At 38.1% G+C, this 26,991-nt stretch overlaps 1 protein-coding gene across 1 annotated transcript in view; it reads left to right on the top strand.

The window, feature by feature from the left end:
- LOC136863623 (KICSTOR complex protein SZT2) overlaps window positions 1-26,991 on the top strand; it is an 874,751-nt gene that overhangs the window by 798,865 nt on the left and 48,895 nt on the right. The window contains 1 exon segment of the mRNA XM_068226020.1: window positions 24,776-25,000. Within this exon segment, the coding sequence (XP_068082121.1) occupies window positions 24,776-25,000 (225 nt within the window).

Consider the following 26,991-nt stretch of genomic DNA (forward strand, 5'->3'; position numbering starts at 1 on the left):
ATTTTCAGCTTTATGTCTATCACCCTTTCCTTTATACACAGGGGCTACTTTAGCTAGTCTCCATTCATTTGGTATAGCTCCCTCAACCAAACAATAATCTAATAAGTACTTCAGATATGGTAGTATATCCCAACCCATTATCTTTAGTATATCCCCAGAAATCTTATCAATTCTAGTCGCTTTTCTAGTTTTCAATTTTTGTTTCTTAATGTAAATATCATTGTTATCTTAAGTAAATTTTAATACTTCTTTAGCATTAGTCACCTCCACTATCTGGACATTATCCTTGTAACCAACAATCTTTACATACTGCTGACTGAATACTTCTGCGTTTTGAAGATCCTCACATACACACTCTCCTTGTTCATTAATTATTCCTGGAATGTCCTTCTTGGAACCTGTTTTTGCCTTAAAGTGCCTACACATACCCTTCCATTTTTCACTAAAATTTGTATGTTTGCCAATTATGCTTGCCATCATGTTATCCTTAGCTGCCTTCTTTGCTAGATTCAATTTCCTAGTAAGTTCCTTCAATTTCTCCTTACTTCCACAGCCATTTCTAACTCTATTTCTTTCCAATCTGCACCTCCTTCTTATTCTCTTTATTTCTCTATTATAATAAGGTGGATATCATTCCTTACCACCCTTAAAGGTACAAACCTGTTTTCACATTCCTCAACAATTGCTTTAAACCCATGCCAGGGTCTGTTTACATTCTTATTTACCTTTTCCACCGATCATAATTATTTTTCCTAAACTGCCTTATGCCTGCTTTATCAGCCATATGGTACTGCCTAACAGTCCCACTTTTAAAACCTTCCTTTCTATCACATTTATTTTTAACTACGACAAAAACAGCTTTGTGATCACTAATACCATCTATTACTTCAGTTTCTCTATAGAGCTCATCTCGTTTTATCAGCACTACATCCAGGATATTTTTCCTTCTAGTTGGTTCCGTCACTTTCTGAATCAGTTGTCCTTCCCATATTAGCTTATTTGCCATTCGTTGGTCATGCTTCCTGTCATTCGCACTTCCTTCCCAATTGACATTTGGTAAATTCAGATCTCCCGCTACAGTCACATTCCTTTCCATGTCGTTTCCCACATAGCTGATTATATTATCAAATAATTCTGAATCCATGTCAGTGCTACCCTTTCATGGTCTTTACACTCCAAAGACATCAAGTTGCCTATTATCTTTAGAAATGAGCCTTACACCTAGAATTTCATGTTTCTCTTCTTTAACTTTTTCGTAGCTTATGAATTACAGTATATTTTCACCAGAATGAATACATCCCCTCCCACCATTCCTATCGTATCTCTACGATACACACTCTATTCTATTCTATTTTATTTTGCCATGCTGGTTTCTCATTCAGGATGTATGTGATTATTTCACCTAAATATTAAAATTTTTCTACAATTTTTAATTCTTGGTCTCCCAGCTTAATTTTGTTTGCAAATGGAAGCTGAGTTGGCATAATTTCTGTTTTTTCAAATGAAATTTTCAAACCAATATTTTGAGCCATTTCCTGTAAAGATTTTATTTGTTGTTTTGTTTCCTGAATATCATTGGCCAGAAGGGCTAGATCATCAGCAAATCCTAGACAGTTCAAATGTATGTTATCCTTCTGGGTTCCAATTTTTATATTTTTTGAGTTCTTGTACTATGCCCTCATAATGTACTCTAGTGCACAGTTAAAAAGATCCGTCACCCTGTCTTAAACCAGTTGTTACCAAGAATGATTCAGAAAGTTCTCCTTTGAACTTAATTTTAGAAATTGTATTAGTTAGATTAATTTCAATCAATTTGATTAGCTTCGGGTGAAGTCCGAAATGTCATAAAAGTTTTAATAATGATGATCTGTGGATGGAGTCGTAAGCTTTCTTGAAATATGTAAACGTTATTGAAATGGGCTTGCTTCATTTTCTGTAATATGCCATGACTAGCTTCAAAGTTATTATTTGTTCAGAGCAGTTTCTCCAAGGTCTGAAATCTCCCTGGTATTCACCTACTTCTTGATCAAGTTGTTCTTTAATCCGATTATATAGTATCTTAGAGAAAATCTTATCTGACTATCAAAGGTTATCAACCTTAAGTGGAGTAAGCTCTGATTTACAACTAAGGTTTTTAGCCCAGAGGATATTTATTCAGCCACCACTAACATGTGAAACAGACGCTGTTGGGGTACCGCAAACTAACATGTTGAACTGTCGTGCCCTTTATGGCCTCAAGATGTTTATTTTCTGGCTGTAATTTTACGGCTTCAAGCCAGCCCTCCTCTTTTTTTTTTTTTGGGCTTGGGACTGGCAGCAGCAACAACTGCACTACTCAATCCACCCAGCAGATACTGCAGGCAGAATTATCATCATCATCTTTTTTTTTTTTTTTTTTTTTGCTAGTTGCTTTACGTTGCACCGACACAGATAGGTCTTATGGCGACGATGGGACAGGGAAGGGCTAGGAGTTGGAAGGAAGCGGCCGTGGCCTTAATTAAGGTACAGCCCCAGCATTTGCCTGGTGTGAAAATGGGAAACCACGGAAAACCATTTTCAGGGCTGCCAACAGTGGGGTTCGAACCTACTATCTCCCGAATACTGGATACTGACCGCACTTAAGCGACTGCAGCTATCGAGCTCGGTATTATTATTATTATTATTATTATTATTATTATTATTATTATTATTATTATTATTATTATAGCACCTTGCATATCCTTCCTTCCATTTTTCCCTAAAATTCTTGTTGGTAATTATGTTTGCCATCATGTTATCCTTAGTTGAGTCTTTTTCTAAATTCAGTTTCCTGGTAAGTTCCTTCAATCGCTCCTTAATTACACAACCATTCTTAACTCTACTTCTTTCTAACCTGCACCTCCTGCTTAATCTATTTGTCTGTTATTATATAGTGGGTCTTTACCATTCCTTACCATCTTACAGGTTCATACCTGTTTTTACACTCCTTTACAGTTTGCTTTTACTGGGCGAGTTGGCCGTGCGGTTAGGGTCATGCGACTGTGAGCTTGCATCTGGGAGATAGTGGGTTCGAATCCCATTGTCGGCAGCCCTGAAGATGGATTTCCTTGGTTACCCATTTTCACACCAGGCCTTTCCTATCCCATCGTTGCCAAAAGACCTATCTGTGTTAATGTGACGTAAAGCCACTTGCAAAAAAAAAAGTTTGTTTTGTACCCATCACATAGGCTTTTTACATTACTTTTTTTCCACTGATCCGGAGTAAGAGAAGGGGCTAACCCACAAAAACAACTTTTTGAGATAAATAAGGTTTTATTAGATTATACAAAACACACAACAAAATTGAACATTTAAATATCAATTTATAGTCTTTAAATTAATTACTTATCAGTGTAACTCAGAAAATTAAGAGTAGAATAATATTTTAAGTTTAATCATTAATAAAACAATATTAGCTTAAAAATAATACTGTATGCAAAAAAGAAAAAATACTGGGTGATTTGGCCGTGCGGTTAGGAGCATGCAGCTGTGAGCTTGCATCCGGGAGATAGTGGTTTCGAATCCCACTGTCGGCAGCCCTGAAGATGGTTTTCCGTGGTTTCTCATTTTCACACCAGGCAAATGCTGGAGTTGTATCTTAATTAAGGCCACTGTCGCTTTCTTCCAACTCCTAGGCCTTTCCTATCCCATCGTCGGGTGCGGTGCTGTGACCCAATGCCAACCACCAAAAATTTTGCGTGACTGAAATGCTAATCGTTTCTGCGGAACATACTAATGAACATGCCCTGTGAACATGAACTTCCTAACTCAGGTCTTTCAAGGTGATCTGTTTCTTATGACCATGAGTGTATTTACCAGATATTGTAACAGGAGTGGAATTGTAGCAGAAGAGTGATAACATGCAGAAATTTTCACACACAGACCTGGAGTGTTTATCATAGTGACAGGGTGGGAACAGTAGGAAGGTTGGCATGTGTCCTGTTGCCTAGTAGGCCTATACACAGGGGCTACTTTAGCAACTCTCCATTCATTTGGTATAGCTCCTTCGTGCAAACAATAATCAAATAAGTACTTCAGATATGGTACTAAATCCCAACCCATTGTCTTTAGTATATCCCCCAAAACCTTATCAATTCCAGCTGCTTTTCTAGTTTTTCACTTTTGTATCTTACTGTAAATGTCATTGTTATCATAGGTAAATTTGAATACTTCTTAAATATTAGTCACCTTCTCTATCTCGACATTATCCTTGTAACCAACAATCTTTACATACTGCTGACTGAATACTTCTACCCTTTGAAGATCGTCACATACACACTCCCCTTGTTCATTAATGATTCCTGGAATGTCCTTCCTGGAAACTGTTTCTGGCATGAAGTACCTATTCATACCCTTCCATTTTTTCACTAAAATTTGTATGACCACCAATTATGCTTGCCATCATGTTATCCTAGCTGACTTCTTTGCTAAATTCAATTTTCTAGCAAGCTCCTTCAATTTCTCCTTACTTCCACAGCCATTTCTAACTCTATTTCTTTCCAACCTGCACCTCCTTCTTAGTCTCTTTACTTCTCTGTTATAATATAGTGGATCTTTACCATTCCTTACCACCTTTAAAGGTACAAACGTATTTTCACATTCTTCAACAATTACTTTAAACCCATACCAGAGTCTGTTGACATTTTTATTTAATGTTTTCCACTGATCATTGGTACTTTTTAAAAACTCACTCATGCCTGTTTTATCAGCCATATGGTACTGCCTAATATTCCTAATGTTAATACCTTCCTTTCTTTCACATTCATTTTTAACTGCCACAAAAACAGCTTTGTGATCTCTAATACCATCTATTACTTCGGTTTCTCTATAGAGCTCATCTGGTTTTACCAGCACCACATCCAGAATATTCTTCCATCTAGTTGGTTCCTTCGCTTTCTGAATCAGCTGTCCTTCCCATATTAACTTATTTGGCATTTGTTGGTCATGCTTGATTTTGATTTTTATAGAAAACATGTATGTATGCATAGATTTTATACCAATTATTATTTGAGTAGAAAATTTAGTAGGTGCCAACAGCGACATAATGGCTGACTTGGGAGTGCATTGTTGCTGCATTGCCTAATTATGAATTATTTACTTTTTTGTACACATGTAAATATGATTGCCGATGATTAAATCTGATGAATCAATATCATGTACATAATAAGGACAGTGACAATGCTTTAAAACAATAAGCAGCTCACCATTTCAAATCTGCTGTTGGAGGTCCAAAGCCCTCGTGCAAAAAGGTGGTGGGAAATGGTAGATTTTAAATTTTGTTAAATGTTGTTCTTGTTTTAAAGAGTGAGTCATTAAATATTTTCTCAGTAGCGTACAGCCTACCACGAATGCACTGAAACAGCACTTTACAGGCAGCTGGAGTTATAGTTACTAATATTACTAACTAGCTGATATACCCATGCTTCACTACGGAATTCTACATTGTATACAGAATTGTAGGTTAGGTAGTGTACACGTTGTGAGCAACACTGTATAAAAATTGCATAACTCTTAACGTTACCCTAGAAATGCGACAGAGAAATCACCAAAGGTTTTTGCTCATATGAAGACTGCGTTAGGGAATTGTAATGGTAGGCCCGCTTGCCTACCGTCAGTCACAGTCAGGTTGGGGAATTGCATTATAATGGCAGACACTCACTCTCCACCTGCTTTTTTTACATCCTCAGAAAGACTGAGTTGTTTTCCCAACTGAAATGAACATAGGTCATTACAATGATGTCAGTAGGAATGGCGCGAGTAAAAGCAATGATTTCACATGAAATACTCGATCAAATGAAAAACAACATATTTTCTCACTTTTAATGAACAGTACTACACTGCTGATCTAACAGTCCAAAGTTCCAGAGCTGGAATGATCAGACCGCAGACAGCCGTGATCCATGAACATTCTTAGTCTTGTTCCGAAGGTGGGTTGGTGGGGTCGAATAGTGGAGAGTCCCAGGGCAAAAACTGTGCCCTTTTACTAATCAGTTTCCTAGGAGTACCCGATGAGTCGGAAAATCTCAGTTCAGTACATTGGCGGCAGAAAAATCTATCTGACTTGGAGGCAAATTTTTCCTCCAAGCCAGAGGAGAAACCCCCTCTTTACTACTAATCTATATTTATAAAGTAACTTGTCCTGACTGACTGACTGACGGACCGACCAACCAACCAACCAACCATCGCGGAGCCAAAACTACTGGACATAATGAAATGAAATTTTGAGGATACATTTATATTACAATGTAGCTGCTCGCTAAGGGAGGATTTTCGGATATTCCATCGCTAAGGGGGTTAAAAGGGGGTGCCTTTTTAAAATGAATGTATCTATATCTCAAAACTAAAAGTTTAGAGATGTAAAAATGGGCGTTTAGAATCTCCTTTAAAAATAAAGAAACACGTATTTTTTTGTTTTCGGAAAATCCCTATAGGAGGGGAGAAAAAGGGTTAAAAATGGGTTGAATGCCTTTAATGAGGCTACTTATATTTCAGAAACTGAAGATATTACAGACCTGAAAATTGGTTTTTGGGATCTCCTTTAAAAATAAAGAAACACGTATTCTTTTGTTTTTGGCAAATCCAAGTAAAGGGGGGTGTATTTTTAAAATGAGTATATCTATATCTAAAAAACTTTAAAAGTTTACAGATGTAAAAATTGGTATTTAGAATCTCCGTTAAAAATAAAGAAACATGTATTTTTTGTTTTTGGAAAATCCCAATACGAGGGGTGAAAAGGTGTGAAAAATGGGTTGAATGCCTTTAATGAGGATACATATATCTCCAAAACTGAAGATATTACAGACGTGAAAATTGGTATCTGGGATCTCCTTTAAAAATAAAGAAACTTATATTTTTTGTTTTTGGAAAATCCACATAGTGGGGGGAGGGGGGTGGAAGGTGGGGTGAATTGTTAAAGTGAGTGTGTCTATATCTCAAAACTTTAAAAGTTTGCAGATGTAAAAATTGATACTTAAAATCTCCTTTAAAAATACAGGAACACGTATTTTTTTGTTTTCTGTAAATCCCAATAGGAGGGGTGAAAAAGTGTCAAAAAGGGGTTGAATGCCTTTAATGAGGATACTTATATCTAAAAAACTGAAGATAATACAGACCTCAAAACTGGTATATGGGATCTCCTTCAAAAATAAATACATATTTTTTTGTTTTTGGAAAATCTAATTAATGTGGATTAAACAGGAGTGACAAATTGGGGTGAGTTTTTAGAAAGACTATATCTACAGTATATCTCAGAAATGTAAAATGTTACTGACGTAAAAACTGGTATTTTGAAACTCCTGTTAAAGTAAAGAAACATAGGTGATTTGTTTTTGGAAACTCCACTTAAGGGGAACTAAAAAGGGGGTGAAATTTTTTAAAAAAAGGGGGTGAAATTTTAAAATGAGAATTTCTACAGTATATCTCAAAAACTTAACATGCTACAGAAGTGAAAAACCGTATTTTTTATCTCCATTAAAAATAAGGAAGCGTGTATTTTTAATTTTCAGAAATCCACATGGGTGGGGGGTAAAAGTGACTGAAAATGGGGTTGAATTCTTTTAATTAGTATACTGATATCTCAAAAACCGAAGATGTTACACAAGTGAAATTAGGTATTTGGAATCTGCTTTGAAAGTAAAGAAACACGTATTTTCGGAAAATCCAATGAAGGGGGAGGGAGGTAGGTGAAAGAATTGAAAAATTAATTGAATTAATTGGATGGGAATACTTACATCTAATAAAAAATTAAGTTGTTACAGACGTGAAAGTTGGTATTTAGATCTCGTTAAAAATTTAAGTTGTTACAGACGTGAAAGTTGGTATTTAGATCTCCTTAAAAACAAAGAAAAACGGGTTTTGGGGACGGGGAATCATCTTGGGAGGTGGGAGTGAAAAGGTGTTGAATTCCTTTCATGTGGACACATATCTCAAAGGTGGAGATGTTAGAGTCGTGATAATTGGTTTTTAGAAGATCCTTTACTATTAATAATGTTATTTGATTTACGTCCCACTAACTACTTTTTAAGGTCTTCGGAGACGCCGAGGTGCCGGAATTTAGTCCCGCAGGAGTTCTTTAACGTGCCAGTAAATCTACCGAAACGGGTCTGTCGTATTTGAGCACCTTCAAATACCACCGGACTGAGCCAGGATCGAACCTGCCAAGTTGGGGTTAGAAGGCCAGCGTCTTAACCGTCTGAGCCACTCAGCCCGGCCCTTTACTATTAAGAAAGAAGTATTTTTGCCAGAAAATTCACTTAAGGGTGGGGGGAGTGTGAAAGGAATTGAAAAAATATGTGAATTTTCTTATAGGGATACTTATATCTCAAAAACTGAAGGTAACAGACGTGAACATTGGTATTTGGAATCTCCTTTAAACTTAAAAAAACACGCCTTCTTTTGTTTGGGGGGGGGGGGAATCAACTTAGCGGCAGTGGGGTGAAAAAGGAGGTGAGACGAATTGATTTCACTGTTCATAATGTACTTATAAGGAGCCTCCGTGTCTCAGGCAGCGGAGCGCCAGCCTCTCACTGCTGGGTTCCGTGGTCCAAATCCCAGTCACTCCATGTGAGATTTGTGCTGGACAAAGCGGAGGTGGGACAGGATTTTATCCGGGTAGTCCGGTTTTTGCCGTCGTCATTCATTCCAGCAAAACTCTCCAATATCATTTCATTTGTCATTTATTAATCATTGACCCAGAGGAGTGCGACAGGTTTCGGCAGCCGGCATAATTCCTATCCTCGCCGCTAGATGGGGGCATTATTCATTCCATTCCTGATCCGGTCGAATGACTGGAAACAGGCTGTGGATTTTCAATGTACTTATTCTGATCATAAAGCGATCATTTTTTATCTTCCCTGCGTTCGTTTTCAAGAGCCATCTTTCCCTTTGGAGAGCGTTCTTAGATTACAGTAGATTCTTCTGGCATATAAATAAAAATTTAAACACATTTGAAATAAACGGTAGGAATGAGATTGACCGTGTAATAGTTCACCTCTATAATAAGGTCAATAATGCACAGAAGTATGTCATTCGTATCTCCAGAAATCCCGCGCAGTTGCCTACGCACGACAGTGGTGCTGGTCACATTGTCAGCAATGACAATGGCAGCAGATGTAATTTACCGCCACGAGTTGGCCGTACGCGTAGAGGCGCGCGGCTGTGAGCTTGCATCCGGGAGATAGTAGGTTCGAATCCCACTATCGGCAGCCCTGAAAATGGTTTTCCGTGGTTTCCCATTTTCACACCAGGCAAATGCTGGGGCTGTACCTTAATTAAGGCCACGGCCGCTTCCTTCCAACTCCTAGGCCTTTCCTATCCCATCGTCGCCTTAAGACCTTTCTGTGTCGGTGCGACGTAAAGCACATAACAAAAAAAAATTTACCACCAAGTAGCAGTCTTTCATCTTGCTGTGGGGTCCAGAACATCAATAATAATAATAATAATAATAATAATAATAATAATAATAATAATAATAATAATAATAATAATCGGGTTCAGTACCACCAAGGCACCCAAGACAACACCACGCTGGATCTCCTCAAGGTTTTGATCTATATTAAAAATGCTTATAGGAATAGATGGCAAAGATTTAGGGACCCAACTGACCGGGTCGATTACCTGGACCTAGCCCGGGAAGTACGAAATCAATTGCTGGAAAGAAAGATTGCAAAACGGGAGGAACATTGCCGTAATCTCTCAGAAAATGAGTCAGATCGCAAATTTCAGCAGATATATATATAAAACGTTGTGCCCGTTCACATCTCGTAGACCATTTACAAAATGGCGGCGTAGGAAGGTATGGCACATGCGATCTATTAAGGCAATGAACTTCTCATTAATACGGCATATAGGAGACCATGCACGTCACGGAACGGACTCATTTGGAAGACACTGCAGGACAGTAGAGGCTCAGTTGAATTGTTTTATAAAAAAAATATAGCAGCGGACTAATTGTTAAAAGATATATACTCTTAAAATGTCAACGGCAGAAGAAAGACGCAAATACAAGCTAAGCTTTACATCTGAAGATTATCCTAAACTTCTGAAGAAGATATTGACTATTGTACGATCGACGATCAAATCTGACAAAATAATTCACCGGCGTGCATTATAAAAGAGACGAGATATTATAAAAATAAGTAAATCGCGGTGAGATACATCTGACTTGGATCCGGTGAGCAACCACTCTGCGATTGAGGAAAAAGGACTCACCATATTGGGGGACCGATAATTTTGTATTGGAAGAAAGTTACCCCTGTTGTTATAAACTTAATACATATATACGGAGAACTTATCCCAACCGAAGAAAATTTCGTCGTTAAGAATAAGCAGTAGAACTATGGAATATATCATGACTGATTGCTCCGCAAAAGGAATTTTCTACGCTGTCTGCAGATTAGGAATTTTGACTGCTTGCTAAATCTACATGATGGACTGAACTGGGGATAGGCACCGGCCAGCCAGAGGACCAGACGATGAGGATAGGCACCGGCCAGCCAGAGGACCAGACGATGAGGATTGGACCGGCCAGCCATATGACCAGACGATGAGGATAGGCACCGGCCAGCCAGAGGACCAGCCGACAAGGATTGGACCAGCCAGCCGTATGACCAACCGATGACCGGGAAGACGTTATCCAACCGGAGATCCAGATCCTAACCGAGGGTCTAACCACAACCAAGGAATGGAGCGACAACTAGACCAAACATAACATCTGACGAGCTAAGTCCATACATTTTTTAGTAGAGTAGTTTCTTGCAATTTACACCCTCACTCTAACTTCGGCATGTGTTGATTAATTGGTGATATTTATGAATTAATTAAGAACGTGTGTGAATCTTAAAGTGAAGTGTGAGATATTTAAGGCTATAAGATAAGATGGCAGTGTAGAATTAGAATTCTACTATATCATATACATGCTACCGCACTTGCATACATACAGTAGAAACTAGCATGAATAAATGAAAGAAGTGTTACTTGTGAAGATCTAATAGCAATGAGTCTATACAACTAGTGAAACTTCGATTAATCTCGTATTACTTGCACAATGATTACGTCACGAATTTACCTGCGCGACACAGATGAATATAGTTTAGTTACGTATTCCTTTCTTTATAGAAAGAGGGCATTGAACTCCAACTGCTGTTAAATGATAAGAGGTTATTAAAATGCGCTTATAATAAGGCAATTCTAAAATGTTTGGCATATAGCTTTAAGTGTAATCGGCTATATGCGTACGGCAATTAGTATGCCGGTGGTATGATAATGTATATTGGAATGGTGTTAAAATATGGTTATTTCTTGGAGTATATTAAGGAATATTTGAAATGCAGATGTTTGTTTATGTTCTGCGGTATGAGAAAGAATTGCTATTCGTTGCGTTAGATTAACATGAGGTGAGTTTCTGTGTCATATGGAAAGAATATGTCAAAAGAGTGAACATCGCGCAGATGACCATTTTAAGGTAAGATTGACATGTATTATGGTAGAATTGTGAATCGTGACAGTTTTTATCTGACATTGGTAAATGGTATGTACCGAATACAAGAGAGTTCTTTAACATACGGTTTAACTAGGCTCATGACTAAGCACACATGTGATATTCTTTGGTGCGGTGACATTTCAATATAATACGTATTAATTTCATTCTGTACTGACCATACGAGTTGAGTATCTCGTACACATGAGAGATATTGAGTAATATGAGATAGCTAAAGTACATTGAGCCGTTGGTGGAGGAGTGTGTGGATCGGAAACTACTTAAACAGTTAGATAGATGTTCATTTCTTTTCACGCAGATATGATTTGAGTTGAAGTGTTTAAAATATAAAGAATATGAAAATGGTTAGTTAGGAGCCATATGTCGTAGGCTCTAGGGAGGTATTGTCTTAGCCCGTAAGTTGTTATTTATGCGTATTCAAGATGAAGGACCAAATAATCAGAGTTCAGATTTATGAATGGAAAATTTGGAGAGCAGTTTTACGATTTCATACTCACGCAAGAGTTTGTTTGGGAGATACATACGCAAAGATATGATCAGATTTACATTCGCAATCTGACTTTCTCCCATTTAATTTTTATTACGTTTCAATTTAGCAAACCATCCATTTTTATCACAGTGAACTGACTTAAATGTGGTGAGAATAATTAATATAATTATCGTGACAGTATTCACCTCGAGTATTTATATGGAGACCGTGATTGCTCAGTGATCTCTTAAATATAATTAGAGTAAATCAAATACACTTCGGAACATGGCTACGAATATAGAAGTAAATAATTAATATGAACTTGAACATTGAATGAGAATGAGTGTAAATAATTTAAAATCTTAATTATTTTACTTTTATTTGAGCCAGCGCTGACTCTAATCCTTTATACTTAAATGTTATTAAGATAATACTACCCAGAATTCACATTAACTTTACATTGAACATGATTTATTCCAATAAATTTTCTTATACTATTCTTTTAGAAATTGTCTGTGTTATGAATTCCTTTTAGGTAACAGCTAGTTTGTATGTTAGCTAATAAGTTTAGTAGATATAAGTAACTGATGAGTTTGACAAAAGAGAGAGATTCTTTTTGAGGTTTTCGGCCCCAGGTCCTTACTTGGGCGAATAGGTTTCCTCATGATGTGTGTCTTAGCAGACCGAGTCTCTTCCGAAAGCACGTAAAAAAAAAAAAAAAACACATATAAAATATCAGATTTTATGAGCGATAGATAGAATACCCTGAGAAGAAATCGAGTTACCGGGAGAACTTTGCACTGACCGCTCGACTGGCGGGTGCAACGTTAAGCATTCAATTATAAATTTCAGTATCATACCGTAGCGAAGTACGGGTATCTTGCTAGTCTATCTATATATGAAAGAACTTGTCCTGACTGACTGACTGACTGACCGACCGACTGACTGACTGACTGAAAGTGTACAGATGTAAAAATTGGTATTTAGAATCTTCTTTAAAAATATTGAAACACGTATTTTTTTGTTTTCAGAAAATCCCAATAGGAGGGGAGAAAAGGGGTGAGAAAGGTGTTGAATGCCTTTAATCAGGATACTGGTACTTATATCTCAGAAGCCGAAGATATTACAGACCTGAAAATGGGTACTTTTGATCTCTTTTAAAAATTAAGAAACACTTTTTTTTTTTTGTTTTTGGAAAATTCAATGAATGGGAGGGTGAAGAGGGGGGTGATTTTTAAATGAGCGTATCTATATCTCAAAACTTTGAAAGTTTACAGATGTAGAAATTGGTGTTTAGAATCTTCATTAAAAATAAAGAAACACATTTTTTTGTTTCCGGAAAATCCCAATAGGAGGGGTGAAAAGGGGTGAAAAAGGGTTGAATGCATTTAATGAGGATACTTATATCTCAGAAACTGAAGATATTACAGACCTGAAAATTGGTGTTTGGGATCTCCTTTAAAAATAAAGAAACACGTATTTGTTTGTATTTGGAAAATCCAATTAATGGGGTGTGAAAAGGGGGTGAATTTTAAAAATGAGTGTATCTATATCTCAAAACTTTTAAAGTTTATAGATGTAAAAATTGGTATTTAGAATCTCCTTTAAAAATAAAGAAACACGTATTTTTTGTTTTCGGAAAATCCCAATAAGAGGCGTGAAAAAGGGTGAAAAGGGGGTTGACTGCCTTAAATGAGGATACTTAGTATATCTCAGAAACAGAAGATATTACAGACCTGAACATTGGTATTTGGGATCTACTTTAAAAATAAAGAAACAGGTAATTTTTTTCATTTTTGGTAAATCCAAATCATGGGGAGTGAAAAGGGGGGTGAACTTTTTGTTTTGTTTTTTGCTATTTGTTTTACGTCGCACCGACACAAATAGGTCTTATGGCGACGATGGAAGTGGAAAGGAAGCGCCCGTGACCTTAAGTAAGGTACAGCCCCAGCATTTTCCTGGTGTGAAAATGGGAAACCACGGAAAACCATCTTCAGGGCTGCCGACAGTGGGGTTCGAACCCACTATCTCCCGAATACTGGATACTGGCCGCACTTAAGCGACTGCAGCTATCGAGCTCGGTAGTGAACTTTTAAAATGAGTGTATCTACATCTTAAAACTTTAAAACTTTACAGATGTAAAAATTGGTATTTAGAATCTCCTTTAAAAATAAAGAAACATGTATTTTCTGTTTTCGGAAAATCCTGATAGGAGGGGTGAAACAGGGGAGGAATACCTTTAATGAGGATACTTAAATCTCAGAAACTGAAGATATTACAGAACTGAAAATTTGTATATAGGATCGCCTTTAAAAATAAAGAAACGCGTGTTTTTGTTTTTGGAAAATCCAGTTAATGGCGGTTAAAAAGGGGTGAAAAACTGGGATGATTTTTTTTTGATAGACTACATCTACAAAATATCTTTGAAACGTAGAATGTTACAGACGTAAAATGTGGTATTTGGAATCTCCTGTAAATGTAAAGAAACATAGGTGATTTGTTTTTGGAAACTCCTCTTAAGGGGAACTAAAAAGGGGTGAAATTTTAAAATGACAATTTATACAGTACCGGTATATCTAAAAAACTTAACATGTTACAGAAGTGAAAAATAATATTTTTATCTCTGTTAAAAATAAGGAAACGTGTATTTTTATTTTTCGGAAATACCACTTGGGTGGACGGCGGGGGGTGGCGTAAAAGTGACTGAAAATGGTGTTGAATTCTTAATTAGGCTACTGTTATCTCAAAAATGAAGATGTTACAGACGTGAAATTTGATATTTGGAATCTGCTTCAAAAGTAAAGAAACACCTATTCTCGAAAAATCCAATGAATGGGGGGGGGGGGGAGGTGAAAGAATTTAAAATTAATTGACTTTATTGTATGAGAATACTTACATCTAATAAAAACTAAATTTGTTAGGGCCTACAGACGTGAAAATTGGTATTTGGTTCTCCTTTAAAAACAAAGAAAAACCCGTTTGGGGTTAATCATTTTGGGGGGCGGGAGTGAAAAGGAATTGAATTCCTTTCATGAGGACACATAAATCAAGAACTGAAGAAGTTAGAGTCGTGATAATTGGTATTTAGAAGATCCTTTACTATTAAAGAAACAAGTATTTTTCAACGGGAAATTCACTTGTGGGGGGGGGGGGGGAGTGTGAAAGTGAAAAAAAAGTGGATTATTATTTATCTCAAACCTGAAGGTTATAGATGTGAACATTGGTGTTTGGAATCTCAATTAAACATAAAGAAAACACGCCTTCTTTTAGTTTCTTTTCTGGGGGCGGGGGTAAATAAACTTAACGGCAGCGGGGTGTAAAAGGAGGTGAGACCAGTTGATTTTACCGTTCATAATGTACTTATTAGGAGCTTCCGTGGCTCAGGCGGCAGCACGCCTGCCTCTCACCACTGGATTCCGTGGTTCAAATCCTGGTCTTTCCATGTGAGATTTGTGCTGGACAAAGCGGAGGCGGGGCAGGTTTTTCTCCGGGTACTCCGGTTTTCCCTGTCATCATTCATTCTAGCAAAACTCTCCAATATCATTTCATTTGTCATTTATTAATCATTGACCGAGAGGAGTGCGACAGGCTTCGGCAGCCGGCACAATTCCTATCCTCGCCGCTAGATGGGGGCTTCATTCATTCAATTCCTGACCCGGTTGAATGACTGGAAACAGGTTGTGGATTTTCAGAGTACTTATTCTGATCATAAACCGATCATTTTTAATCTTTCCTGGGTTCGTTTTCAAGAGCCATATTTTCCTTTGGAGAATGTTCTTAGATTAGAGTAGATTCTCCTGGCATATAAATAAAAATTTAAACATATATGAAATAAACGATAGGAATGATATTGACGGTGAAATTGTTCACCTCTATAATAAGGTCAATAATGCACGGAAGTATATCATTCATATCGCCAGAAATCCCGCGCACTTGCCTACGCGCGACAATGTTGCTGGTCACATAGTCAGCGATGACAATGGCAGCAGATGTAATTTACCGCCAAGTAGCGGTCTTGCATCTTGCTGTGGGGCCCTGAATACCAATAATAATAATAATAATAATAATAATAATAATAATAATAATAATAATGTTCTGGACCTTCGTCATAATGTGCGGACCATGCTGGAAACTGGTCCTGGCCGGTTAATAACTACGAATACAGTCTGGCCGCGGGTTTATTACCGCCAAGGCACCCAAGACGACACCACGCCGGATCTCCTCAACGATTTGATCCATATTAAAACTGCTTATAGGGAAAGATGGCAAAGATTTAGGGACCCAACTGACTGGGTGGAATACCTGGACCTAGCCCGAGAAGTACGAAATCTGTTGCTGGAAAGAGAGATTGAAAAATGGGAGGAACTTTGCCGTAATCTCTCAGAAAACGAGCCATGTCAAGAATTTTGGCGGATTCTCTCAGAAAACAAGTCAGATCGCAAATTTTGGAGGATTATATATAAATCGTTAACCATTCAATTATAAATTTCAGTATAATACCATAGCGAAGCACGGGTATCTTGCTAGTTTTGAATAAAATGAATGTATAATTTAATAAAAGTGAAGAGGAATAAGCTCTTTTTAAGAAACAGCCCTTTTCAGGGTTGAATTTGAGTTATTTAGTGAATTGTGGTGCTATAATTTGGAATATGCCTAAATTGTAATTCTAGACCAGGTCATACTACTACTACTACTACTACTACTACTACTACTACTACTACTACTACTACTACTACTACTACTACTACTCGCGTGCTGCTATTGAATGGCTGGTGTTGTTTAGTGCTCCGCGTATTTGCTTAATTAAGTGGTGTTTTAAAGGCTGTGTATGGTTAAAATATATTGCGATTATAAGTGGAAGTGCTGCCCTTCAGAACGCGGTATTATCTCTCTTTGATGAGCTAAAGAGGCATCCCTTTTCTGACAAGGTAAATAGACCATTTATATTGCTTTAAATGATTTAAGGTTTTGTTTTCAAAGAGAAAAGAGAGTAGAGGTAGTGAGAATAGAAATGTCAAATCCAAAGATGTTGAAATAGACGTAGAAAACCAAAGAGATACTATGTCGGATGAGGAGCTGGACGTAACCATGGAACTACAGAGTACGAAGACTATAAACCAAAGAGTAGGATTAGAAGAGATGCGGCTAGAAATTGATAAGTTAGGCAAGCATAGTGAAGACTTATTAGCATTAGTTAAGATGACTCCCAATACGAAAGCGGAGATAAAGAAAGGTATTAAAGAAATGGGACAAATGGCAGAAATAATCCGTAGTCGTTCGTGGGAATGGGAACAATTTGATGTGAATGAAGATCCAAAGGCTAGGAGTGATTTGGAACAGGGCACTACCTCCAGTAAGAAAATAACCCGTGTTGTTGGGACACAGGCGCAATTCAGTGACAGAGTGCTAGATATAGAGCAGACCCTTTTGGAAGCTACGTGCTTTGACGAGTTTGCGAAGCTATTGGATAAGGAATGGCCTGACTGTGTTTACAGTAACACGCACGTCATCTCCGGAAATATAGGGAAATTGACTGATTGGGATATATCAATGGTTGTAAATCCCAAACATCTTACAGAGGAGGATGGAATTATGAGAAGCATGAAGAATATGCATACAGAAATCTCTGACTTGCTGAACTCTAATCTGGAGGAAGGTAAGACGGAATTCCTGCGCACTGTTACGCAAACCTACACGAGTCGAGGAGGAGAGCGGGAGAAGCTGCGATATGTATATGTAATACCATATTCATTTAATCAAGATGGAGTAAATGACCTGCAGAGCCTGTATTCATGTCTCACCCACTGGAGAGAGATAATGGAGACTCATGCAAGAAAGAAGGTGCTGATAACTATCCCGGATACCCTTGATCGGAATTATATACGGTAAGGAAAATCTTGGAATGGATGTTTCGTAAGAGTGATATTGAAATAGGGTGCTTGGAATCGGGTAAAACGCAGGTAAAACAGGCTGTTTCTGTGGGATTAACATCGAAAAAGAAATCCTTAAATGGCAATACTCAGGAAACAGTTACGTGCAAAGCTGCGGGAAAAACGTACGCCGAATTGCTTAAAACAGTAAAGGAAGGAGTAAACATCGAAAAAATTGGCGTTAAAATAAAACAAATAAGGAAAACAGCAAAGGATGACCTTATACTTACTGTAGAAGGCAAAGGAAAGGCTGACGTATTACAACGTGAGATAACTAAAAACGTCAAGGAAATAGAGGTTTCAACAAAAAGGAAGGAGACAACAATTCTAGTGTACGGTATGGATCCGGATTTAAATGAAAACTATCTCAGAGCAGCACTCTCCTTAGAAGCTGCTGTCGAAGAATCTCAGATCAATATTACGTCCGTAAGACCGGGGAGGTTCGGAAATCTGAATGCTACCGTAATATTGCCAACGGAACCATCGAAAATACTGTTAAAGAAAAAGAAAATAAATGTGGGATGGGCAACCTGTATGGTGAAGGAAAAAGTTACAGTTGCAAGGTGTTTTAAATGTCTTGGATTTGGACATAAAGCGCCACACTGCGACGTTAAGGATGACCTGTCACGGAGCTGTCTAAATTGTGGACAAGAAGGCCATTTGGCGAAGGATTGTGGGAACATTTCGTTTTGCACCATGTGCCAAGTGGAGGGCCACCGCTCAGATCAAATGAAATGCCCTACTTACAGGAAGCTAATATTAGAGGCAAGGAAGTTGAATTTAAACGACCAATAATGGACATACTGCAGGCGAATCTCATGAGGAAATCCGACAGTCATGACATCATGTATGCGACAGCCTTGGAAAAGAAAGTAGACTTAGTGCTTGTTAGCGAGCCAAACAGAAGGCGAGTAGCCGAAGGTGGTTGGTTCACGGACAAAAGATGTGATGTAGCTGCATATTTTTCAAATGATAAGTAGGAGGTGCTAAGCATAAGGGCAGAAGAAGGATATTTGTGTTTTCAACTTCAGCAATATCAGATTTATTGTTGCTATATCTCTCCTAACATCCCTTTTGATATTTTCAAAGCTGAAGTAGATGCAATAGTTCAGGACTGCATGGCGTCAGGTATTGAATCTATCATTCTCGGAGACCTAAATGTCAAGTCGCCGCTGTGGGGGGCACCAACTGCAGATCGTAGGGGAGAATATTGGGCAGAATGGATAGCGACCCTAGACTTGGTGGTTCATAACACTGGAATCTTACCAACTTTTTCCAGAGGGAACTCAGAGTCTTTCATAGACGTCACCTGCTCAACGCAGGGTATAGCATCATTCATTGTTGACTGGGAAGTTATGGAAGATGAATCTCTCAGCGACCATCGTTTTATTTACTTTCAAGTTAAGGGATCGAAGAAGCTTAATGATATCACGAAAACGGTGTGGAACTATAATTGGGAAACCTTTAAAATTGCAATCGAGTGGATGTCACAAACTGTAGATACAGTGCAACATACTCTAAAAGATGTAACTACTGCTCTTAAAGATGCTTGTAGGACCAGCCGATTGAGGGGATCAACAAAATATAAAACACGAGTCCCTTACTGGTGGAACAATGAAATAGACATGCAAAGGAAAGACTGCAATCGCAAGAGACGAATTCTTACAAGATCTAGGAAAAAAATCAGCCAGGTCAACTTAATACCATTAGAAGCTGACTATAAGGCATCAAAGAGGCAACTAATGAAGCTAATAAAGGATTCTAAGAGAAATCTCTGGCAAAAGCTATGCGAAGATCTAGACAGTGATATCTGGGGAGCGGGATATAAGATAGTGACCGGTCGAATAATCAACAGGGTACCAGTTCAGCTCCCAGCTGATAGAAGGAAAGCCATAGCAATGGAGTTGTTCCCTTGTACTAATGACAGACTTGAAACGGAATCAGATTTTTGTGTTGCAGAACCGTTCACTGTGGTTGAGTTACAAGAGGTAGCACGCAATATGAAGACTGGTAAGGCACCAGGTGTAGATGGAATCCCACCAGAAGCCATCAAGTATGCAGTTGAGGTGGCACCTGGTTGGATCTTATCAGTCTTCAATGATTTATTAAAAAAGCGTGAATTCCCCGATGAGTGGAAAGTAGCCAAGCTAGTGCTGTTATTGAAGGCAGGGAAACTATCATTAGATCCATCAGCATACAGGCCACTGTGCTTATTAAACACCTTGAGCAAACTTTACGAAGGATTGATTAAAACTAGACTGGAGAAAGAACTTGAACAACAGGGAGGACTTTCTTCGAACCAGTTTGGATTTAGAAAGGGTAGAACCACAACCCAAGCTATTGAGAGGGTGATTCAAATACAGGCAGAAAGCAGTGAGAAATGGGCTGCCTTGATAACGCTAGATGTCAAAAATGCTTTTAACACTGCTTCTTGGAGCATTATTTTGAGAGAACTTCGTAGGGTGAACATTTCTCAGTATCTGCAACAAATAATCGTTAAGTACTTCAAAGGACAAAGAATACGATTTCATGATTTAGAAGATCTTGAAATGAGTGCTGGCGTTCCACAGGGATCTGTCCTAGGACCCACCTTGTGGAACATTCTATATGATGGTGTCTTACGCCTGCAGCTGACAAAAGGGACAACATCTATTGGTTATGCAGATGACCTTGCAATAGTGGTAATAGCAGAGAATGTAGAAGAACTGACCTTCCGAGTAAATGAATCACTGAGACGAGTTAACCTTTTGATGGTAAATAATAAGTTGAGATTGGCTCCACATAAGACTGAGGCTGTAATTTTGAAAGGTTCCAGGAATTGGAAAAATATCCGTTTCTTATTAAATGATACAGTGATTATCCCAGGAAAGTCTGTACGATACCTTGGGGTTCTTATTGACAGGAATTGCACATTTGGTGCACATGTGAAGGCAGTAACCCAAAAGGCAGAGAAGAAGGCATCGGCATTAGCCAGACTTATGCCTAACATCGGGGGACCAAGAACAGTTAAGAGACAGATTATGTGCTCTGCAGTATATTCCATTTTACTTTATGCTGCACCTATCTGGCATAATGCACTCAGGAGGAAGATTCACCGAAGAGCTATGGAAAGAGTTACCTGTGCATATCGAACTGTTTCGACAGCAGCTTTACAAGTTGTAGCTGCCAGTATTCCCATTGACCTCCTCGTTGCAGAGAGAAAACTTTGGCATGAAAGGGGTGCAACTATATCTGCTGAGGAAAAGAAAGCCTCGAGGAACCAACTCTTACTAGACTGGCAAGACCGATGGGATGGCACAACCGATGTTGGCCAATGGACAAAAAAGCTAATACCCAACATAGGAGACTGGCTTAAATGTAGACATCGGCAGGTAGATTACTATCTGTCGCAGATCCTGACAGGACATGGAAGATTCGGCGTATACGCCATGAAGATGGGAAAGACGCAGGGAGATGGTTGTTGGTACTGTTCTGAAAGGGATACAGTAGAACACACCTTTTTCTACTGTGTTCGATGGGAAGAAGAATGAAGAAAAGCCTGCCAACAACTCACGCCAGGGAATCTGGTTCAGATTATGTTAGAGAGCCCGTTTGCCTGGAACACAGTAAAGGCAATGGCGACAAGCATTATGGGGATGAAGGAGAAAGAAGAGAAAGGAAGAACTTAATAACATACATCACTCCATTCTGATGTCATGCCGACAAGCAGTTCCAGAATGGTCTGAGTGAAGAGGGCAGGGGTTTTTAGTTGGTGGAAATCCAACTCCCACACAGAGTGGTGTCTTTAAAAGATTTTCCCCTGCCATAACAACAACAACAAAAAACACTACTACTACTGCTGCTACTACTACTACTACTACTACTACTACTACTACTACTACTACTACTACTACTACTACTACTACTACTACTACTACTAAGTGGAACTCTACCTTTAGTGTGCACACTGTTCATTCAAAACAGCACATCAGAGAATTGATGGAATAGCTGGAATACTATGATGAAGCAGTGAGTTACATACCAGCTGTATGGTATCAGAGAATGTATGAACCAGAGGAATGACATGCTAACAAAGAAAGTTTTCTATCTCCTCAGCTATTTCCTGCCAATATTCAGTCAGGCTGTTAGACTTGGTGGTAAGCAGCAGTAATCCCATCTATCGGAGTTGAGCGGCAGCATAAGAGACAAAGAACATCACATCAAACAATGGTCAGTGTAATGTTATTGTTGATCAACATTATGGGCTTTCAGTATTGTAGTAGGCCTTCACATTTAGTTTTCTTCAGACTCTAAAACACCACTCTTATCATAGTTGGTACGATAAAACTGAATAAAACATAAATGGTCGGAAATAATTATCTATAACTTGTTATGTAGTACTTTTCGATAGGACCAATAACATAGGTATTTACCGAGCTCAATAGCTGCAGTCGCTTAAGTGCGGCCAGTATCCAGTATTCGGGAGATGGTAGGTTCGAACCCCACTATCGGTAGCCCTGAAAATGGTTTTCCATGGTTTCCCGTTTTCACACCAGGCAAATACTGGGGCTGTACCTTATTAAGGCCACGGCCGCTTCCTTGCCACTCCTAGCCATTTCCTGTCCCATTGTCGCCATAAGACTTATCTGTGTTGGTTCGACGTAAAGCAACTAGCAAAAAAAAAATAATAATAATAACATAGGTATTTAAAAATTAAATTTTGGTCACCTTCCCCTAAACTATAATTTCATCCAGGGTGAATACATTTGTTTATAACTTAGACTGTAGTTTCTTATTCGCCAACTCTATATACAGACTTTCATTAAATTCTGTTAACCCATATTCTCGTAACTCGGCGTCGATATGGACTTGGCAACAAAAATACAAATTCATGAATATCTGTGTTATCAAAGTCCGTACGGTAACAATGTATGACATAAATGATCGGAAATTTAATTCTGTGTAACTTAAGTTATGTAGTATTTATCGATATGACCACTAATAATATAAATATTTGAGAATTAAATTTTAGGCCTTCCCCTAAACTACCATTTCACTCAGCGTGAGTTAAATGATTTATAGCCTAGATTATAGTGGCTCATTCCCCGACTACACATACCGATTTTCATTAAATTCTCTTCAGCCGTTTTCTCGTGATGAGTGTACAAACATACAGACAGACATACAGACAGACAGACAGAAATTACGGAAAAGTAAAAAGTGCACTTCCTTGTTACTATGGATATGACCGATACAGAAATACCATTCTTTTTAAATTCTGAGCAACGTACAGATAAAACTCTTATTTTATATATATATAGATGTTAATCGACCTTCCTTTCTTTCACATTTTAATTGCTTTACGTCCCACTAACTACTTTTACGGTTTATCGGAGATGCCAAGGTGCCAGAATTTAGTCCTGCAGGAGTTCTTTTACGGGCCAGTAAATCTGCTAACACAAAGATGATGTATTTGAGCACCTTCAAATATCACCGGACTGAGCCAGGATTGAACTTGCCAAGTTAGGGTCAGAAGACCAGCGCCTCAATCATCTGAGCCACTCAGCCCGGCAACAGCTGGAGTGTAACTCATGCAATTTCTCTCTCAAATAATAATAATCTGTATGAATTCTATGGATACATTTACATTTTGTGTACATAGTGATTGTTAAAACAGTACTTATAATGCTCACAATGGTGTTTACAGCAGCTTGTCCTATGTCACAGAACTGAGAAACCTATTTCAAAGTAAACTGGTAACAGCTTTTAAATTCAAGGTTTGTCCATAGATAGCCAAGAAAAGTTCTTTTTTCATTCCAATTATGATAGCTGCATAAGGAAACATAAAAAAATGTTGTATACCCCTATGAAACGCAGAAAGAATGGAGCTATAATTTGGTGCAATTTGGTTTGAGATTGGTGCCTCCATTTATTTTTTATAGAAATTTAAACTTGAGTAGTCATACTTTTGAATCCAACTGTAGTTATTGCCCCCAGGTAAGCCAGGGGCCAAATGATTAGGCATCCTGAACCAGAGTGTACTTACGTAGGATGACTAGTTCCATTTTGCACCTCCTTTAGCTAACAGCATTTTGGCTACCTATCCAGGTTATGACTACACCCAATGTTGATTAACTTCGGAAGTTGCTGTTGATGGCATGTCCCTTATTATTTAGATTTAAATAATTATAATCATAATTTCTTCATTTTCTGTCTAGATGAAATTACTGTACATGGTTTTTACAAATAATATATCATCATTAACTGTGATCATTTTATCTCAAGCCATATTCTATATTCTGTGTCAGTAACGTCTACGCGTGTTGAGGGAGGGGTACAGGTGTAATTGGTGCAGTGGTTTAGGTGCCGACTTTCGAGGCAGACAGTTGAGGTTCAAATCCTAGTTAATTCCATCTAGGTATTTTCAACCTAGAAGTAATGTCATCAAGAGTATCTGACCCTAAACCCCTGACCCAAACCCAAAATGAGCCAGGTGTCTCCAGCAACCCCAGAAATGCCTGCCATAAGCTGAAGAAAGTTTTATTGCCTACACTACCCTTCTCCTTACAAACCTCCATGCGTTATTTCATCAGAAATGGCTGGCTGTAAATCTCTTCTCTTTTTTAAGGTAACCTTCCATCTGTTTTGATAATTAACTGTAATATTTTATAAAAGTTTCGTGGCACTTCTTTTGATACTTGAAGTGTAATATATTTAATTACTATCTTTCAGGATTTTTTGAATATTTATGTTTTTTATTTCTCATAATCTTTCTCTTCCACATATGACTTCAAATGTAAGTTCCAGAATTCATAAATTCAAATGTAAATATGGCTTTCCTTCCTTGTAATTGTAAAAATGAATGTTTTTATTTTATTTCAGAGAACTCTTTCCAAAGCTTGAGATTGGGAGCAAGCTTGGAAAATTCAGAACTGTCTCTACTGCTTCACATGATTCTCTGCAGTGGTGTCAGCCACACAGTCCCTCACGGTCAAGAGAGGATAGTTCTTCGAGTGTGATAAACTCTGACAGTGGAACTGTGACTGATGTGGACATTTCTAAGAGGAGAGATACAAACGCTTCACTTCACCAACATTCACAAATCAGGTATTCTCAACACCTATATATTTAAAATGCTGACTGATTTTATTATCACGAGTTTGAGAGAACGGCTGAACCAATTGACATCATAAAGCATTCTGACGTAAGCTCTTGGCCTGTAGATTTTCAGTTTTTCTAAAAGCATAAAAGTTTCTTGTTTTATATTTTTAAATTACTAAAGAAAAATATAGCATTCTGATTGGCCAAAGCATTTGCCAGTACTTCAAGGCCACCCGGACTGTGGGAGCAGTGAGGCATACGACGGGAGAGGGAAGGTTGAAGGGGGCAAGCATACATGTGCAGTCGGACATCTTCCTGGTTAGCTGTTTCAGTCTGTGTTATGTTGCAGAGTGTCGCTTAGTTGAGAAGAAACTATTCAGCGCAGTGTTACACTCTCTTTGTAGCTCTTCGTATATTTGTTAGCTTGAAGTGATGTTGGAGAAATGTATAAGTCCTTTTCTCATGTTGTAATTTTAATAATTTTAATATTAATATTAAGTCCGTGAGTCCATTCTCCCTGTCATAATTTACTGTCATGGAAACCCCAAGGATTGTACCTTCACTACGAACAAACTGCCATTATGCCAATTTTCAATCCTGATTTGGCCAACATTGTGCTCATAGCAAACCAGGAACAGCTTTCACTTATATTAATGAAATCCGTGACGTGCCCCAACAAAACAATACAAATATCAAGGATGCATTTTTCATCGATGGTCCCATGCACACTGGAAAAACATTTATATACTGATGCTTAATACAAAAGTGCTTCAGTTTAGGGCTTCGTGTTATATTAGTAGCGTGGACAGAAATAGCCACCATTTTGCTTCCCAGCGGTCGATCAGTGCACTGTTCATTCAAAATAGGCAGAGAGCTCTAATCCCTCAAGATGATTTAACTCTATCACATAAAACACTTCCATTTTCCTTTAAATGGTACCAATTTCCATTTCGTTTAGCAGTTTGTATTACGATTAATAAAGCTCAAGGAGAAACACTGTAATGTGCAGCTTCAATTTACCTCGGTCAGTTTTCAGCCGTGGCATATGTTGCCCTGTCAAGAGTGTGAACTTTTGATGTCCTTAAAGTTCCAATACTGCCAAAAGTAATTGTGTCTTTTATATGAAAATCCTTCACTAAATATTTACTCCCATTGACCATAATGTTTTGATGGGTTTCAGCTAAATTTCCTAGTTTGATGAACTGAAAATATGTAGAGTTCGTGTTTCATTTCTGGTTATCTTCATGCTACCAGGTTCCTCTACATTTTAGTCTACCTCTCTATCACTCCTTACCCAACTCTCTGTTGCAGACACGGTACCATTGTTGTAATAACACTATTCATAATCAAGTCCATTCATCATAATTTGAATATTCCTTAACTCATTGACAGTGTCTAGCTTGCTCAAAACAGATCAGAAGTTAAACATAATCGGTATTTATGCATGGCCAAGATGAATTTACCCTGTTCAGAGTACAGCATTACGTAAGGTCCCGATCTCTTTTTATGTATGATATTGATAAATTAATGAGGTTATTTGTCAGAAAGATAATAGGGCTACCTCATGATTGTTCCAGTGACATGATGCATGTACCAGAAAATCTTCAAGGTTAGGGTCTGATTAGAACAAATAAGCAAGCCTACATTCAGCATTTTAATACTGCACAGAAGTTTCTTGGCACTCAAGAAAACCATTTACACTTACACTTGTGCCAGAACCTTCAGAATGAGAGGAGGGAAGTACGTTCCTGTCTCGCTCTTCATCCAACTGAAAACAGTATGAAGAAATCAGTATGATGGCTCCATAAACAACTGGAGATAAAAATCCTGTGAGGCATGATGTAAGATACCACTTAAGGGGAAAATGGTCGAAGTGACGAGGGTTGATGTAATTTACCACTTAAGGGGAAAAGGGTGGAAGTGTACCAAGGTGATCCCAGTACCAACTCATGGATGAGTAACGGAGAAATTTTGCTATGTTCTAAGTGGACAAATGC

This window comes from Anabrus simplex, chromosome 2 (assembly GCF_040414725.1).
Source record: "Anabrus simplex isolate iqAnaSimp1 chromosome 2, ASM4041472v1, whole genome shotgun sequence".
Lineage (NCBI taxonomy): Eukaryota > Metazoa > Arthropoda > Insecta > Orthoptera > Tettigoniidae > Anabrus > Anabrus simplex.